The sequence below is a fragment of the Onychostoma macrolepis genome, chromosome 02 (assembly GCF_012432095.1).
Source record: "Onychostoma macrolepis isolate SWU-2019 chromosome 02, ASM1243209v1, whole genome shotgun sequence".
NCBI lineage: Eukaryota > Metazoa > Chordata > Actinopteri > Cypriniformes > Cyprinidae > Onychostoma > Onychostoma macrolepis.
In genome coordinates, this window is record NC_081156.1 from 15,121,916 (window position 1) to 15,137,446 (window position 15,531).

At 37.7% G+C, this 15,531-nt stretch overlaps 1 protein-coding gene across 16 annotated transcripts in view; it reads right to left on the reverse strand.

Annotated features, from left to right (window-relative positions):
* Positions 1–15,193, reverse strand: part of kif1ab (kinesin family member 1Ab) — a 30,049-nt gene extending 14,856 nt beyond the window's left edge. For 2 of the 16 annotated variants that reach the window (XM_058749396.1, XM_058749350.1), the window contains exons 1-25: positions 14,866–15,193; positions 10,802–10,988; positions 8,413–8,486; positions 8,089–8,268; positions 7,920–7,985; positions 7,665–7,843; positions 7,107–7,218; positions 6,791–6,868; positions 6,633–6,698; positions 6,523–6,540; positions 6,364–6,442; positions 6,127–6,205; positions 5,172–5,314; positions 4,922–4,960; positions 3,634–3,836; positions 3,466–3,545; positions 3,295–3,370; positions 3,129–3,208; positions 2,375–2,565; positions 2,086–2,266; positions 1,855–1,927; positions 1,660–1,753; positions 1,369–1,517; positions 1,109–1,287; positions 1–138 (exon numbers count right to left, since the gene is read on the reverse strand). In XM_058749396.1, the coding sequence (XP_058605379.1) occupies positions 1–138; positions 1,109–1,287; positions 1,369–1,517; positions 1,660–1,753; positions 1,855–1,927; positions 2,086–2,266; positions 2,375–2,565; positions 3,129–3,208; positions 3,295–3,370; positions 3,466–3,545; positions 3,634–3,836; positions 4,922–4,960; positions 5,172–5,314; positions 6,127–6,205; positions 6,364–6,442; positions 6,523–6,540; positions 6,633–6,698; positions 6,791–6,868; positions 7,107–7,218; positions 7,665–7,843; positions 7,920–7,985; positions 8,089–8,268; positions 8,413–8,486; positions 10,802–10,907 (2,663 nt within the window). In that variant the 5' untranslated portion in view covers positions 10,908–10,988; positions 14,866–15,193. Of the gene's footprint in view, positions 139–1,108; positions 1,288–1,368; positions 1,518–1,659; positions 1,754–1,854; positions 1,928–2,085; positions 2,267–2,374; positions 2,566–3,128; positions 3,209–3,294; positions 3,371–3,465; positions 3,546–3,633; positions 3,837–4,921; positions 4,961–5,171; positions 5,315–6,126; positions 6,206–6,363; positions 6,443–6,522; positions 6,541–6,632; positions 6,699–6,790; positions 6,869–7,106; positions 7,219–7,664; positions 7,844–7,919; positions 7,986–8,088; positions 8,269–8,412; positions 8,487–10,801; positions 10,989–13,650; positions 13,815–13,890; positions 14,094–14,865 lie in introns of those variants that run through there. The other 14 variants (XM_058749415.1, XM_058749388.1, XM_058749431.1 and 11 more) reach the window with 14 other exon arrangements.
* Positions 15,194–15,531: the final 338 nt, after the last annotated feature.

A 15,531-nucleotide genomic window follows, 5' to 3' on the forward strand; every position in this document is an offset into this window, starting at 1 on the left:
CGACCAACCAGACGGAACCATGGAAAGCGGTCATAGAAAGGGTCACCACCGGACATCATATGATCACAATCCTCGACTGCAGTACTGGGCACCTCTGCTGCTCGGTCATACATTTCTCTCATCAAATCCAGTCTTTGCCTGCAGAGACAATAGTAATGCATCAGCAAAAGTAACAAACCACGCTCTGTAATGTTATCTGCAATGTTCTCTTTACATGCTCACCTTTTAAGCATAAACCAAAAAGAAAAAGGGGGCTAACATGCATTAAACCCCATTAGCTTTAGCCTATTAGCTTTGAGATCATCAATATGCTGGTCTGGTCTGCTCTGCTCCTAAAGGGTGAAATTAACTTTTACCAGCTACATGCATTTAAAATGTATAATATTTGTCTTCTAGGAAAACAGCAAAAATACTCATGATTCATTCTACATATGGTGTATCCAAATGTTTGTCTCTTTAGAATGAGAATAAATGTCCACCTAATACCACCTGCCTTTGATTAGCAATGCCTAATAATGGTTCATGACTGTTATGTAAATGTAAGGCTACTGGCCATCATTCAAGGGCTTAAGCATTGATAAGAGTAGAAAAAGTGATCTTGTTCATTTTACGGTACATGAATCAATACCTCTCTGGCTTGAAATTAGTGTTTAGGATGTAAACAAGCTACATGCTAATCATAATTTGAAGTAGTTTGACTACAAGCTACTCATTTGAAATAATTAGTTTGCCACTACTACAGTATGTAACAGATTTTTAATAAAGTGATTTCTTTTTAACAATCAGATATATCATTTAATCAGAGCAGAATTCAGGGTTGCTGAATTGGTTGGTGAATTGTTTATTTACATGAACCGTCTGAACTAATTTACTGAAACAATTTACTAAAATGGATCAGACTTCTCAATGCAGCATATGAGACAGATATTCATAATATCAAAGCAGCATTTTTTTCATGTTACACCACTTGTCATAAAAAGTAGCTTATAACCACAAAAGCGCCACCATTTTGAAAATAGCTGAGCTAGAATTCCTGATCCATAACCTCAGGGCTAGACTCACTTTGTGGGCATTATGTGCATATTGTGTAAGTTTAGTCTCGCTGTACCTGAGTTTGTCCAGGGTCCAGTAGTGTGTGGCACCATTTTTCTGGTCCTGAACCTCTACTGCTACGATGGTGCGAGGGAACAGCCTTTTCTCCCTGTCCTTGGCTATGCTGGGAGGCAGGAGGTCAGGAGGCAGTGGGGAGTACAGTGTGTCCGTTAGAAGCACAAACTGAAACTGAACCTGCAAAGAAAAAGGGAAACAATTTATCCAACTCATTAGGCATGTCCAATCATTAGGCTGACCTAAATTATTTTAGTGTACCTTTTTCTTTAGCTCCACGCTAATGGCATTAGCCTCCTTGAGGAAAATTGCATTTCCCCAGAGCAGGTCTCTGAGAGAGGTGAACTGATAGAATCGCCATTTCCGGAAAGCCCAGAGGGCCAGTTCTGTCTCTCGCTTTGTCCATGGCACTGCAGGACCAAAATTAGATGTCTAAGAAACAACTAAACACTGCATGTTTTAAGAACATGAAGCCATGTGATAATGTGATTATGCGTTTGAAATATGGATCAGATCATACAGTACCTATGTGGTTTAAACTGTGTTACCCACCTTCCTCTTCTGGTTCCTCCTCTTCCTCTGTGGTTTCTGGGTAATATCTGGAGTTGACCTGCCTCTGAAGAGCTTCCAGCTTACTCTCATAGTCCTAAACAGAAAATCAGTGTGAAATTTGGTTTCACTGCAAGCTTCTTTGAGTTTCTACTACTTAAAGACTAATTAAGCTCTTACTGATCTAAAATGGCTTACCAGTCTCTGCTGCTCCAGAAGGTTGCTTGCTTCTTCTCTCTCCTTGCGGTACTGGTCCTCCAGCTCCTGTAACCTGTAAATGATGTAAGCATCAGAATGAAGGCGCAAAACCTAGATACTAAATAGTCCTGCAGTTCTGAAACCCTCCACCTCCCCCAGCTCCACATATCTAGATCTGATTTTTGCTGGTTTAGGACCACAAGAGGGCTAGTGACAGAAGTGCTACTGTACCTCTGCTCCATCTCTTGTTTCATATCAATGCCTTGTTTTTCCAGTAGTTCTCTTTGGGCAAAGGCCCAGTCCACTGGCTCGACAGGTGTGTCTGCACACGGGGTCCTCTCCCTCTCTTGCCGTGCTTGCTCAGGGTCATTGAAACGGAACACGTGGCTCTTGCCCATAATGATACGGTTACCTAAGATAGATAACAGACAGGGTCAAAACATCTTACCAGCACCAAAAAAAAAACCAGTTTGGTTTTCATCAAACTGGTCTTGTTTTCAGCTGGAAACTGAAGAGTTACCAGATCTGAGAAGAGTGGGCTCTGTCACCCTCTTCCCATTAACGTAAGTCTCTGCTTCCTCACAGGGCTCCAGAATCACCGTACCCTCTCCCGACGCATTTGTAGTACTTGTGAAGATACAGTGTTCGTCTTTAATGAAGTGGCCGCTCAGGACAATGTCCTGCCGACTGCTGGCATCCTCGCGGCCGACCCTGCAGGAATATATGGAGGCTATATGTCAGAATGAAGGGACACAGATAGAGATACTAAAAAAATACAAAACAAAGTATTGAAAATTCCATTATGATGATCATTTAATACCAAAAAATATAAACTTTTGATATAAAAAAGGAAAAGTGTAAAAAAAATAAAATAAAAACAAATTCTATGACTATAATCTATATCTATAATATTACAATTAGCTAATATTATAAAAGTTTTTGTTCATATAATCAGAAATGCTGAATTGTTTAAATGTTTACAATTTATAACTTTACAAAAAAGTATAATATGTTAACATTAGCTAATTTATTAAGTAAACTAACAATGAGTAATATATTTTTACAACAGTAGTTAATAAAGTTAGTTCAAGTTAGTTCACAGTGCATAACTACCTTAACAGATTCAGATTTTGATCTTAAATGTTTTAGTAAATGTTGAGATTAACATTAATAAATGCTGTAGAAGTATTGTTCATTGTTAGCTCATGTTAACTAACTATTGTCTTTGTGGACCATGGTTGAAAATACTGGTTGTAAATAATCAACATTCTTACTTGGTGATTCCATCTTTAATGTAGTACAACAAGCATTCGGACATCAGTGGATCTTCATTGAGGTTGACCAGGTGAGGTGTCTGAAACAGTCAAATCATAAAGAAGTGCTGATTGAAGCATATGACTTCACTAGCTTCCTTTTAGAAAACATATTTGATCTTCGAACCTTCTTTGGTGAAAAGACTCCAACAGTTCCTCCATCTTCCCTCATCGCCACACCCATTTCAGCCAAAAGTGCCTCCCTAATGAAAACAGAAAAGTTTTATTTAACAAATGAAGTACACAACTTAAATTTCAGACACATTTCAAGATAAAAGCCCTCTCAGTGGTCTCCAACCTTTCCATTCTAATGGCCTCAGTGCGACGAAGCTTCTCCTCCCAAGTTTCATTGAGTTCTGCGATTATCTTCTCAGTTTCCTAATTGGAAAAGAGGTCGACATTAAAACGATAGGCACAGGTCCTTATTAATTTATCAAACGATCCATCCCATCATCCTCTCTCTCACCTTCAGCCTCTCAATGGCTTCCTCGCTTCCCGGGCTGAACATGATCCGGTCATGCAGGCTGCTGATGGAGCCAGCTCGGCTGGACAGGGCGGAGAGAGAGGGCGAGGGGCTCATCCCTGTCATGGCATTAGTCACTGTGGAGAAATCACCTCTTTGATTGACAGCCTGGATGCTATTGAGATTAGTCTTGGAATTGGACAAGTCTGGGCAAAATGTGGGAACGACAGGTTGGAGAGTCAAAGGAAAAATTTTGGTAAGAGAAAAGGAAAACCATGGAAACAGAAAAGAAGGGAAAGGAGGAAGAGTAGAAAGAGTCAAACAAAGCTGAAAAGCTAATTAAAAAGGTTATAAAGCTGCAGGGCGCAGGGCAGACGGCATCAATTTGAGGACGCTGTTGTGTGTTTTTATTTTTCAAGCAAATTAGAATATCAATTTTTTTTATTATTATTAATGGATTTTTCCCTCATGCCTCAAATTCATTGGACCATGCTTGAGATAATGAGCATGGAGATGAACTGAACACTCAATGTAATTCTGATCTGTGACTACACAGACCGCATGGATGACCACATGCCTGTGCTTCACATAGAGGCAAAACCTCTAGAGCGCCTTTGGACCATCAAAGAAGCAGTGTCTAATAATAGTGTTGCCTGTCAGACTAATTAGTTTTATTTAAACTGTTTAGTTGAAACTGCACAGCATAGACTTTGGTGGTCCAGAGATTCCAGCTTTGGCCATCACAGGGGTCGGCAACATTAGAAAGGGTCAATATTGGCACACACATAAAAAGGACAGAGGATTTATCGTATGGTTGTTATATGATTGTAATATTCTTTAACTGTTTATTTTAAAATGTTCCAAAATTACCACTCATCAAGCAAATATGAGTAAAATAGGCTCTGGAGAGTGAATGTTGGTATGTGATGTAAACAATTACAATAGAAGATTAATGAATGATCGCCACCAAAGCAAAAATATAAGAAAAATCATGATCAACCAAAAACTGATCCACGCAATAGTGAGTCACCTAAATAAATCCTGTCCTGTGAGTTACACAGTCCTATTCAGTGCTGCATGAGTGACACACTTTGGCACTGCTTTTTATTTTTGTTTTTAAAACAATAAGGTTTTATTACCAATATAAAGCTGCTATGAACAGATTTGTAATATACTGTAATTTGTTTTGTTTTTTTAAATACATTTCATGTAAAAGAAAAAACAAAAACAAAAGTTGCCGACCCCTGAGTTATCATAAGCTGTGAAGCATTTAAGGTGCCAAAATACACACATTTGAGAGCAGATATTCCAGGAGCCTGTGCCCGATATGCTGAGAAAAACAGAGAGAGAAGACAAGTCCTTCAGACACATTCCTAGAGCTGTCTGACCCACTGCCTTCTGATAATATAAGTACAGAAAATGTTTGCTTTACTCATAGGATAACTCTCTTCACAGCATTTGAATCTGAGAGGAAATCTGTCATTTTAAGTAGAGTGAAACATTGTAGCTCCTCAGTTTGAAGTGCATCACAGGTGACTCACTCTCAATGATGTCTCCAAGACCCTGAGCATAGAGCAGATCCTTCAGACGGGCCACCTCTTCCTTCAGCTCACGCACCAGGCGGTTGTTGGGGTCTTCGTTGATGACGGCGTTGCAGCGGATCTGCTTGGCTCGGTCAGCATACCTATGACAGTGATATTGCTATTAATTATCCATAATAGTATCAGAACGTCCCAAATAGTTCAGTATTCAGAACATCACCTGCTGAAGCTAATGGCATGGATAAAGTCTTATCATTTCAAATTATTATTTCATAAAAATTTAAATTCTGTCGTTAATTACTCACCCTCATGTCATTTCATCTTCGGAACACAAATTAAGATATTTTTGTTGAAATCCATGAGTTTTCTGACCCTGTATAGACGGCAACGGAACTGACATGTTCAAAGCCCAGAAAGATAGTAAGGACATCGTTGAAATAGTCCATGTGACAGTGGTTCAATAATTTTATGAAGCTACAAGAATACTTTTTGTGCGCAAAGAAAACAAAAATAACAACATGAATCATGGCACTCTCGTGAAACTGTGTCAGAGACTGATATGGACGAGAAGAAATTGTTGAATAAATTATCATAATTTTTTTTGGGGGGGGGGGGGTTTGCACACAAAAAGTATTCTCGTAGCTTCATAAAATTATAGTTGAACCACTGATGTCATATGGACTATTTTAACGATGTCCTTACTTCCTTTCTGGGCCTTGAACATATCAGTTCCGTTGCTGTCTATACAGGGTCAGAAAGCTCTCGGATTTCATCAAAAATATCTTAATTTGTGTTTTGAAGATGAACGAAGGTCTGGTTTGGACAGACATGAGGGTGAGTAATTAATGACAGAATTTTCATTTTTGGGTAAACTATCCCTTTAACATACCAACATACCATTTTTAGTGTTACATGACCCTAGGTTATTACTCTAAAGTACAGTGGTGGTTCTTACCTGAGCGTGCTGAGCGTCTCATCGTAGTTAATATCAGCAGGGCTCAGAGCTGCTACCATAGCTGTGCGCGAGTTTCCTCCTGATAAATGAAAAACACTGTGACCTTCAGGAATCTTTTTAATGTTTTGGCACCATACCACAGTTAAACTGACCACATTGTAATATGCAATGTTTTATGTGATGGAGAGAAATGTTTATTGTTAAGAAGGTATGTGCATGGTGCATAAAGCCTCATACCGAGGTTTTCCCTCAGCAGCCATGTTAGAACTGAATCTCTGTATGGAATAAAGCTCTCAACTTTCTTCTTCTTCTTGTTCTGTAGGAAGAAGAGAAGCCATGTCAATTGTCAAAGCTAAAAATGCTTGATTATTAAAGAATAGTTAAATTGATCCTCACCTTGTTTGGCGCAGAGTCCTAAAAACAACAAAATATATATTTTTTTAAATGTTTGCCATTTTTTCATTTTCTTTTAGGAACATTCATATTTAAATTGAAATAATTCTTACAATTTCAGCCAGAGCAGAGATAACTTTGCCTAGTGTTGTTAAAGATTTGTTGATATTGGCTCCTTCCTATAAAAGGTACAAAACACGCACATTTATATGATGCACTCATCTGAAATGACAAATTGTCATGTAACTCTGTTGAACTCAAAGTGACCTACCTTGAGTCTAGTGCCTTTGGCTCCAGTAGAATCAGCCCTCTCACTGCCTGCCAAGTCTACCAAGCTGATTTTGCTGACCTGTTTGCAAATGGAAATGCTGTGTCTAAGAACGGTAAAGCACTCTAATGCACATACCAGCAACTTCAGCAACTGTCAAACTGCCAACATCCATCAGTGAAGTTTGAGCTGCAGAGAGTCTCACCTACTTTTACACTGTAGTCTATTTCTGAAGAGGCGGTCACTTTTTATAGAAAAATACTAAACAATGCCAAACATGGAGGTCTGGTGGGAAAGGCTGCAGCAGGGAATGCGGTACCTTTTCAGATGTGTTTTCTGTGTCACTATCATGTCGTTTCTGTGTGAAGATGATGTTGAACACAGCATGGGAGCGGCTGCTGGTCTCATTCATGTTAGTGGCCGCCACAGTCCTGATAACAGGAAAGCGATGCAGTGGTGAATGATTTGATTTCAATTGCATACATAAATATATAAATCTTTGCTTCATTTTAGACAAATACAATTGTCCTGCAGTTTCCTTTGCTTCAAAATTATGTGCAGAGATACACTATTGTTCAAAAGTTTGAGGTCAGTAATAAAATGTTTTAAAAAAATTCATACTTTTTATTCAGCAAGGATGCATTCAGTTTTTTTAAACGTGACAGTTTATAATGTTTATAATGCTACAAAAGATTTATTGAGTGCTGAAAATATATTAAAATACTTATTTTATATTGTAATAATATTTCTCAATATTATTAACCTACCAGCATAGGTAGATTTTCTAAAACATTTTTAAAAATTAATCAACTCCAAACCTTTGAATGGTAGTGTAATTCAGGGGCTAACCTCTTCTATATTCAGATATTTGTTTCACCTTGCTTTGTTTCCAGAGTCCATCAGGTCCTGTATGTCATTGTAGGAAGTAACGGCCAGTTTTGATAAGTCCTCCACGTATGGTCCCATCAGAGGATGCTCTCGCACACGCAGATTCCCTTTGTTCTTTGGGTTCAGAAGGTCCCGCACACGCTCACAGTAGATTTCCATGTAACTGACCTGAAAGACAACATTTTCATTTGCTATACTGATTCTACGGTAAGAATGCAATTTATGATGCAGGTGCTGCTCTTACCTCAACCGAGTATGCCATGCTGTTGTCATTATTGCCACTGATCTTGGTAAACAGGTCCTCACATAGCTGTCACAGACAGATTCAGGGTTAAAAATGTGTTACCTCAAACTTGGTGGCATCCAAGTCATCAACAGTATTTGCTACAATATCAAAGATTATAGTGTACTACCAATGGGATGATGCCTTCTTGGTCTTTCTCTTGCTTGCCCATCATGGTATATGACTTTCCGGCCCCAGTTTGCCCATAGGCAAAGATACAGACGTTGTATCCCTCAAAAGCATGCAGAAGCATTTCCTCCCCTATGTCTTTATAAACCTGCTTTTGGCATGCATAGTTCACATCTTCTGGCTGTTGAAGACAGAAACGCACAAAGCACAAAAGTAAATCATCATAAACATCTCAACAACAGCCATCATGATCACAGAAGAATTAAAAATAGCAGCAGTGAGTTGCATAATAGGCAGATTCACCAGTTAATGTCAAGAAACTCACCGTTGTATGTGACCAATAGGAATAGTCAAAGTTGAAACTCTTGCTCTCCTTTGGCTGTTTTGGGTTTATAATTGCTAGAAAGCAAAAAGAATATGTCTATAAGAGTAAATCTACAATCTAATGTAGAAAACAACAAACTATACACTATTTCCAGCCTCATTATTTCATTTCAATCATGTTCAGAACTGAAGCCTCTCATGGCAAAAGATGACACTAAAAACCTCATGCATTTATACCATTCAAAACTTGTATACCATTCAAAAACTGTTTAGTAAGACGTTTATTTAAAGAAATTAATACTTTCATTCACCAGGGCCATACTGAATTAATTAAAGACGAAAGTAAAGGCATTTATAATAGTACAAAAGATTTCCTTTAATAATAAATACTGTTCTTTTGAAATTTATTGAATAATCCACAAAAATATTCCACAAAAAGCAGCACAACTGTTTTCAGCATTGATGATGATAATAACGACAAATCAAATCAGCATATCAGAATGATTTCTCAAGGATCATGTGACACTGAAGACTAATGGCTGCTGAAAATTCAGATTTGTCACCACAGGTATAAATTACATTTTAAAATATACTAAAATAGAAAGTTCAGTTAAATTATCATAATATTTCACAATATTACTGTTTTGCTGTGTTTTTCATCAAATAAATGCAGTCTTGGTGAGCATTAGAGACAAAAAAAACCTTTAAAAATGTTTAAACGACAAATTAATTCTATTTAATTATAATTATAAACTATATACCATTTATATAAATTAAATGAAGACATGAATGGTTTATTTATTCACAAAAGCCATGTTCAAAAAAGATCTCAGTACATTCATCAAAACAGCATTTTCTGCACTGTTAATATACTATAAGGAACTATATGCATATGTAGGCACATTTCAGGACAGATGAGTCTAAGGAAGCATAAATCATGCCATCCCTTGGGTTCTGGGAATGAGGTCATGAACCTCCCTGCATCCTCTCAGCAGCACAAAGCTGTGCAGTGTGTCTGACCTCACACTCTGCATCAGCTGACTCTGTTTTCCCACTCACGCTGCAGGCAGAACAACGGGGCAGTTTACAGCTTTTGGAGCTGCTCTAGAAATGGGGGCTTGAAATGCCACAGAATTCTTGGCATCAAATGGACTTTGTTTCTGAACATGTCCAAAACTTTTGCTAATGGCACATGAAATTAAAATTTACCAGTGCTAAATATTTTTACTGTCCATTATTTAAAACATATTGATTAAAAAATGTTCTGACAATGAGATTACATTGCTATTTTTCTTGCACAACATTGTCAGATGAACCAGTCTCCATCTCTTAGTGAAACTTTAAAAATGTGATTCGGCTCGTCATATTTTTGTTTTGACAGATTATTACAAAACATTGCACATCATTTTATAGTTTGACCTGTTTTGAGAATCAATGTAAAGTACCGTATTGTCCCGAATATAAGACAACCCTGATTATAAGACGACCCCCCTTTTTCCAGATGTACCTTTTGGAAAAAGGCTTTTTGAAAACCAAATCTTTTTTTTCTCTCTCTCTCTCTGTAAAACACATTTTTTCTTAAATTATTTTCAAATTGCATATTTTTCCTATTTTAATTTTTGTTTTGAAAGTATGGTAAATACTGGTAAAATGTACCAACAATGACATTGAAAAATATACACTTTTTGATATACCATTGAAATAACAGGTAGCCCATCTGAATTATATAACATTTAGGCTATCCACCTCATAGTAGCCTACCAAAATTTTATTATCAGTAGAAGTTAAATCTTATTGTAGTCTTCAAATCTGGGTACTGTCTTATGTTTTAAAATCACTTACACAGGAAGTTTGTTCTCATCAGACTAACATGACAGTCACGACTCATGCCGCTGTAAGTGTTTTCACTCACGTTCTTTACAGCACACATTACATTACATATTTCATGGCACACTCGTTTTATGCATTTTTGGCGCCACCTATTGTTGTGGGTGTATTATTGACATGTTAAAGTCTAGACCCCGAATATAAAACGACCGCGTTTTTTCAGATATATTTCAAAGAAAAAAACATTGTCTTATATTCGGGTCAATACGGTAAATCTGAAGTCAACAAATGTATTAGTCAGATGGTGACAGGCTGCACATGTAATCAATTAAAAAGCCTTTTCTGAAAACTAAAGGATGACCTCTTTGACATTTTCAAACCTGTAAGCCTGGAGATGCACTAATATTCTCTCTCATGGGGGTGCTGATGAGAGACCATGGGAATAAATATTTCATTACAATCATAAATAATTCCTACAGCACAGTGACAATCACCTCTTACTCAGATAAATTCAAATAACCATTGACAGCAAGTGAAAATATGTATTTTGAAAGAGCACTTACTGGTAGTGTTGCCTGTCATCTGGATGATACACTTGCTGTCTTTTCCCATCTCTCGTGAATTGAAGGGCCGGACCCTCACGGCTACTTTCACCGAGGCACCTGACATGGTGTCTGAGTGCTGGGGCTCTGCTACTGCACAGGATCTGATGGGACGGAGCCCAGCCAGGAATCAGAGGCCACCTGCCACCTGTAGAGAGAAACATTGACATGTTACTATATATGTTGGAATCTCAAAAAAATATATGTGACTTTTACTTCACTATAGAATTAAGAGTACACTCTTAAAAGTAAAGGTGCTTAAAAAGGTTCTTCACAGCGATACATAGAAGAACCATTTTTGGTTCCAAAAGAATCATTCAGTCAAAGGTTCTATAAAGAACCATCTCTTTCTTACCTTTTTATAATCTGAAGAACCTTCTTTCACCACAAAGAACCTTTTGTGAAACAGAAAGGTTCTTCTATGGCATCGTGAGACACCTTTATTTTTAAGAGTGTACAGTGAAGAAGGCTGTATGATGATTCATCAACAATCAGCACTTCTTCTGCAAAACAAGGCTAGAAATGTGTTAAGGCCTACACTTTAGATTCAGTACCTTAGCAATTCACTTCACAAGAGATAATTAAAGAAAATCCCTATAAATCTGTTCAGGTGATTGTACTGGCTAAGTTACGCCACTGATTATCTAATTTAGGTAATGGAGCTCTCTGAGATTCAGACCATGACTCATCAGGACTTCTATCACATTCAGTAGATTACTGTACACCAGATATTGCTGTGTGAACTCATAACCTCTAAAACAGGCTTACAAACAGGTTTAGGATTCATATGTGCGGATTTATTAAAAGAACAAACAAACTGCTTGTTCAGAATCCAACATCAAGGTCAGTCAGTCAGTCAGCAAAATTCAGGCCTATTTAAGGCTCGCAAAGAGAGCCTTTGGTATCAGTGGCAATACTCCTAAATATCTTGACTGATATCTATGAGATTACAAACTTTTATATTGAAATGAATAAAGGGTGACGGTAATGTGCTTCTGTAGACAGGACACTTATGCTCATCATATTGTAGATACCAGGGCCCGTATTCACAAAACATTTTATCTTACCATTAAGAGTTCTTCTAAGTGGCAGTAAAAGTTTTTAGCTAAAAAGTTCTCTTAAAACCTATTCACAAAGCTGCTGAGACAAACTTTTACTAAGGAATAGAGAGAAGTCTTAAGCTAAGAGTAAGGGGGCGGAGTTGACCTCGTTGCTATGGATGATGTCAGTGTGCTTACTAACTATGCACACAGTGATTGGCTGATAGTCTCTGTCAGAGATTTATTCATATAAATATTGTAGAGCGCAATATTATGTTGCCATATTCAAATAAAGGTTTAAAAATAAAATGTTAATTGCCACATTCAAATAAAGATTTTAAAATGCAAGCTAAGTGCACTAATTAAACAAGTATATGTTCAGCTAAATGTCAGCCTCTTGCATGTATGCCTCTCATAGCAGTTATGTATATAAACAGCTTTTTAATTAACGGAGTAGAATAATTATGACTGATAGTAAGACATGCAAACGTAATAGAAAACCAAACTGGATGCAAGAACAGCTGTTACTTCTTGCCCAACTGGTTAATGAAAATGATATAATCAAAGGAAAATTTGGAGTTGGGATAACCTCCAAACCCTAAAGGCGATACTTTTTTAAAAGCTCATTATCGTCAAATGTTTATAAAATGTTTATATTCTGAGGCAGATTGCTGGCAGCAGCCATTTTTGGATAGTTGTGAGTTGGTCTTAGTGACTTAGGAGTCCTCTTCACTACTCTTAACGTTTCACAGATTTAGGAGCTAGTTTTAGCGCTAAAAAGCTTTGTGAAATACTCTTAGCGCAAAAATTTAGGAGTCCTAAATTTAGAGCTGATTAGGGCCCATTATTTTTAAGATTTCCTCCTAAATCGGCAAGTTAGGAGCTAATTTTAGCCTTAAGATGTTTTGTGAATACGGGCCCTGATCTTCATGATACCAAATTAAGAGCTCTGATAACCAATCCAAAACCAGACACAACATCAGAAACTGTTGAAAATGCCACAACCACAGATTATGCCACAATTTACAGATTTTCTTGTTTGTAATATACTTACTAAATGTATATCACAAAGTACCACAAAGCAATATTATTTCATTAATGAATTAATAAGTAAATTTACATTCTCCTGGCCCCTGAGATACTTTGTAGTAAATAATGTTTCATTATATGGGTTTCAACCACACATTGATTGTGATTGTTTATAAATATGGGAATTGCATATGGTTATGGTTACAATGACCTGCATGCTGTGAAACATCTTAAAAATCAGTGACATTTCATTTTAACAGCTCTGCACAAAAGTCTATGACATCCACCATAACCTAATAACTGTCCTACTGTGGATAGAGTAATCCATTTAAAAGACCGTCAGAAAAAAAAATGGAACTGGGTCAAGTTATATGTAAATTATTTGATTCTGCAAATCATGGTTTCAAACATGATGATGGATTTAAAAAACTGTCCTAGTTTCTTCTTTTCTAAGAAGAATCAACAAATTTACTGATTTAGAAATACAATGGAAAATAGACTGAAACATATATAGGCTATTTATTGCAACAATTAATATGGAAAATTCTCCTATTCATTTACAATTTGATTATTTTTCCCCTTAATTTTTATTGGCAACTTAATATGGTATAACCACTCAGAAATAAAATGTAGGCTAACAAGCTGGATGAATTTGGACAGCATTATCTCTCTCCAGAAAAAGACTGGGCTAAGTGCCAGCCTACGAGCAAATAAATAAATAAATAAATAAATCATAGTTACGTTTGTACACAAACCGGCGCATTGAGCAAATGTTATTTATCACATACAGCCCTCACAGTCTCCTGAAAATGGCTGCCCTGACCGTCAGCCTCTACAGTCATGAATCAGCTGTGATGGACGCGCATTTGCGTCAGCTTCAGCTCTGCCGGCAAAACAAACGCAATGAACGCGTTTCAACGGTTATTAAGCAAACTCGCCAAACAAAACAAAAGGTTATCATATATAAATATGTATACCAACTCTTTATATCTAGAGCTGCCTCTGCGTAGATGCTGAGATGCGGCAGCAACACCCAATATACACTGCTAGCGACGCGACAATAGGGACGCGACATGCACGAACGCTCCCAATGTAATCAACAAAATCTACGCATTTATATCATCTTCTTCATCTAGTTACATTGTATAACCGCGAAATCAGAACGTTTCAGCGCATCGCGTCGCGGTAGACTTGGGGTGTAAAAGAAGTGTGACGCGTCTGTTACTATGGCAATATTTTGTCAGAATCTTTAGTTCAGAGCAGAATACAGGCAAATATACAGGACTTCATTTCGAATTTCTGATATTAAATAAGTAAATCGTTTCCTGATCCTTAAATATTAGTGCGCACTGTATTCACCCTCAGTAACGCATCTAATTTAAAAAAATAAAATAAAAAAAAAGCTATATATATTCATAGATTACGCCTTTCCCTAAGTAATTATACGTTTAATCTGTCTAGCCTTTGAAACTGAAAACATCTGAATTGTGAAAAAGGCCCAGATTTCATGACACGGCCTCACCCTGCCAACATAAACAGCATCCTTCAGCACCATAACCAGTCTCAAGACTGCGAATGCATGTAAATAAGACCGAATAAAGCAAATTTACATTAAATGTCTATTGATATCCAATACTACTAATAATAATTTATAGTATATAAATCATAAAATAGCATGATAGTACAAGATCAAATTTAAATAATTCTACATATCTTTGTGTGTGTGTGTGTGTGTGTGTGTGTGAACAGTTTTTCTTTTTAAAAAAAGAATAACATCTCCTTCGAGATCTTTTCCATTTTCTTCTTAATCTTTTGTATTTCAACAGCCTCTGTGTGGCTTCCCGGACAGGACAACAGTGGCATAGTGCACCACCCTCCTTATTCTCACGAGAGACGTGAAAAACAATGGTTTTAAAGCACATAAATCACACAAACAACAATCAAGATCTCACATACCTGATTCCTGATGGCAATATCCTGTTGAGAATGCGGACAGCAGTGGGTTATTCCATCAAGTCTGCTTCCATCCGCCGTCTTCTTCCTCACACAGTTGTTTTATTTTTTCCTATAGGCTCTCAGCCTCTCCCTAGCTCAGCACCATCAATGCAGGTGGAGCCCCCCCTGGCAAGACCATCAGACTGAGGGAGTTTGGTTTTGCAGGGCCTGGTACGCAGTGGTGCGTCAAGAAGCCGAGGGAGGGGTTAATGGATGTGGGGATGCGCTGAGAGACAGTGTTTCTTCAGCCTAACACAAAATGGCTCTATGGTGGTGGAGCCAAGGATGCTGATCAGCCGTGAGTCGCTGATGACATCATCAGTGTGGATGCAGCAGAGGGAGTGGGAGGGAGAGAGAGGGCAAAAGAGAGCCTGAGAGAACCACACACTGTTAACAGCATCACAGGACACTCTTAAAAAAGACCACGGTTCATGGGATTTGCTTCCGTGTCCACGAATACAAACCACAGTGTTAAAAGCACAAAGAGCTCAATTGAAATTCTAAGCTCAGCCGGTAGGGTTTGTGTCTCAGCATGCACAGCGCAGACCTTCTCAATGGACTCATTATGAAGGCTGAGGATGCAAGCTAAGCTTATGCAAGGAGACAAACAAGTCGGGTTCACTAAAA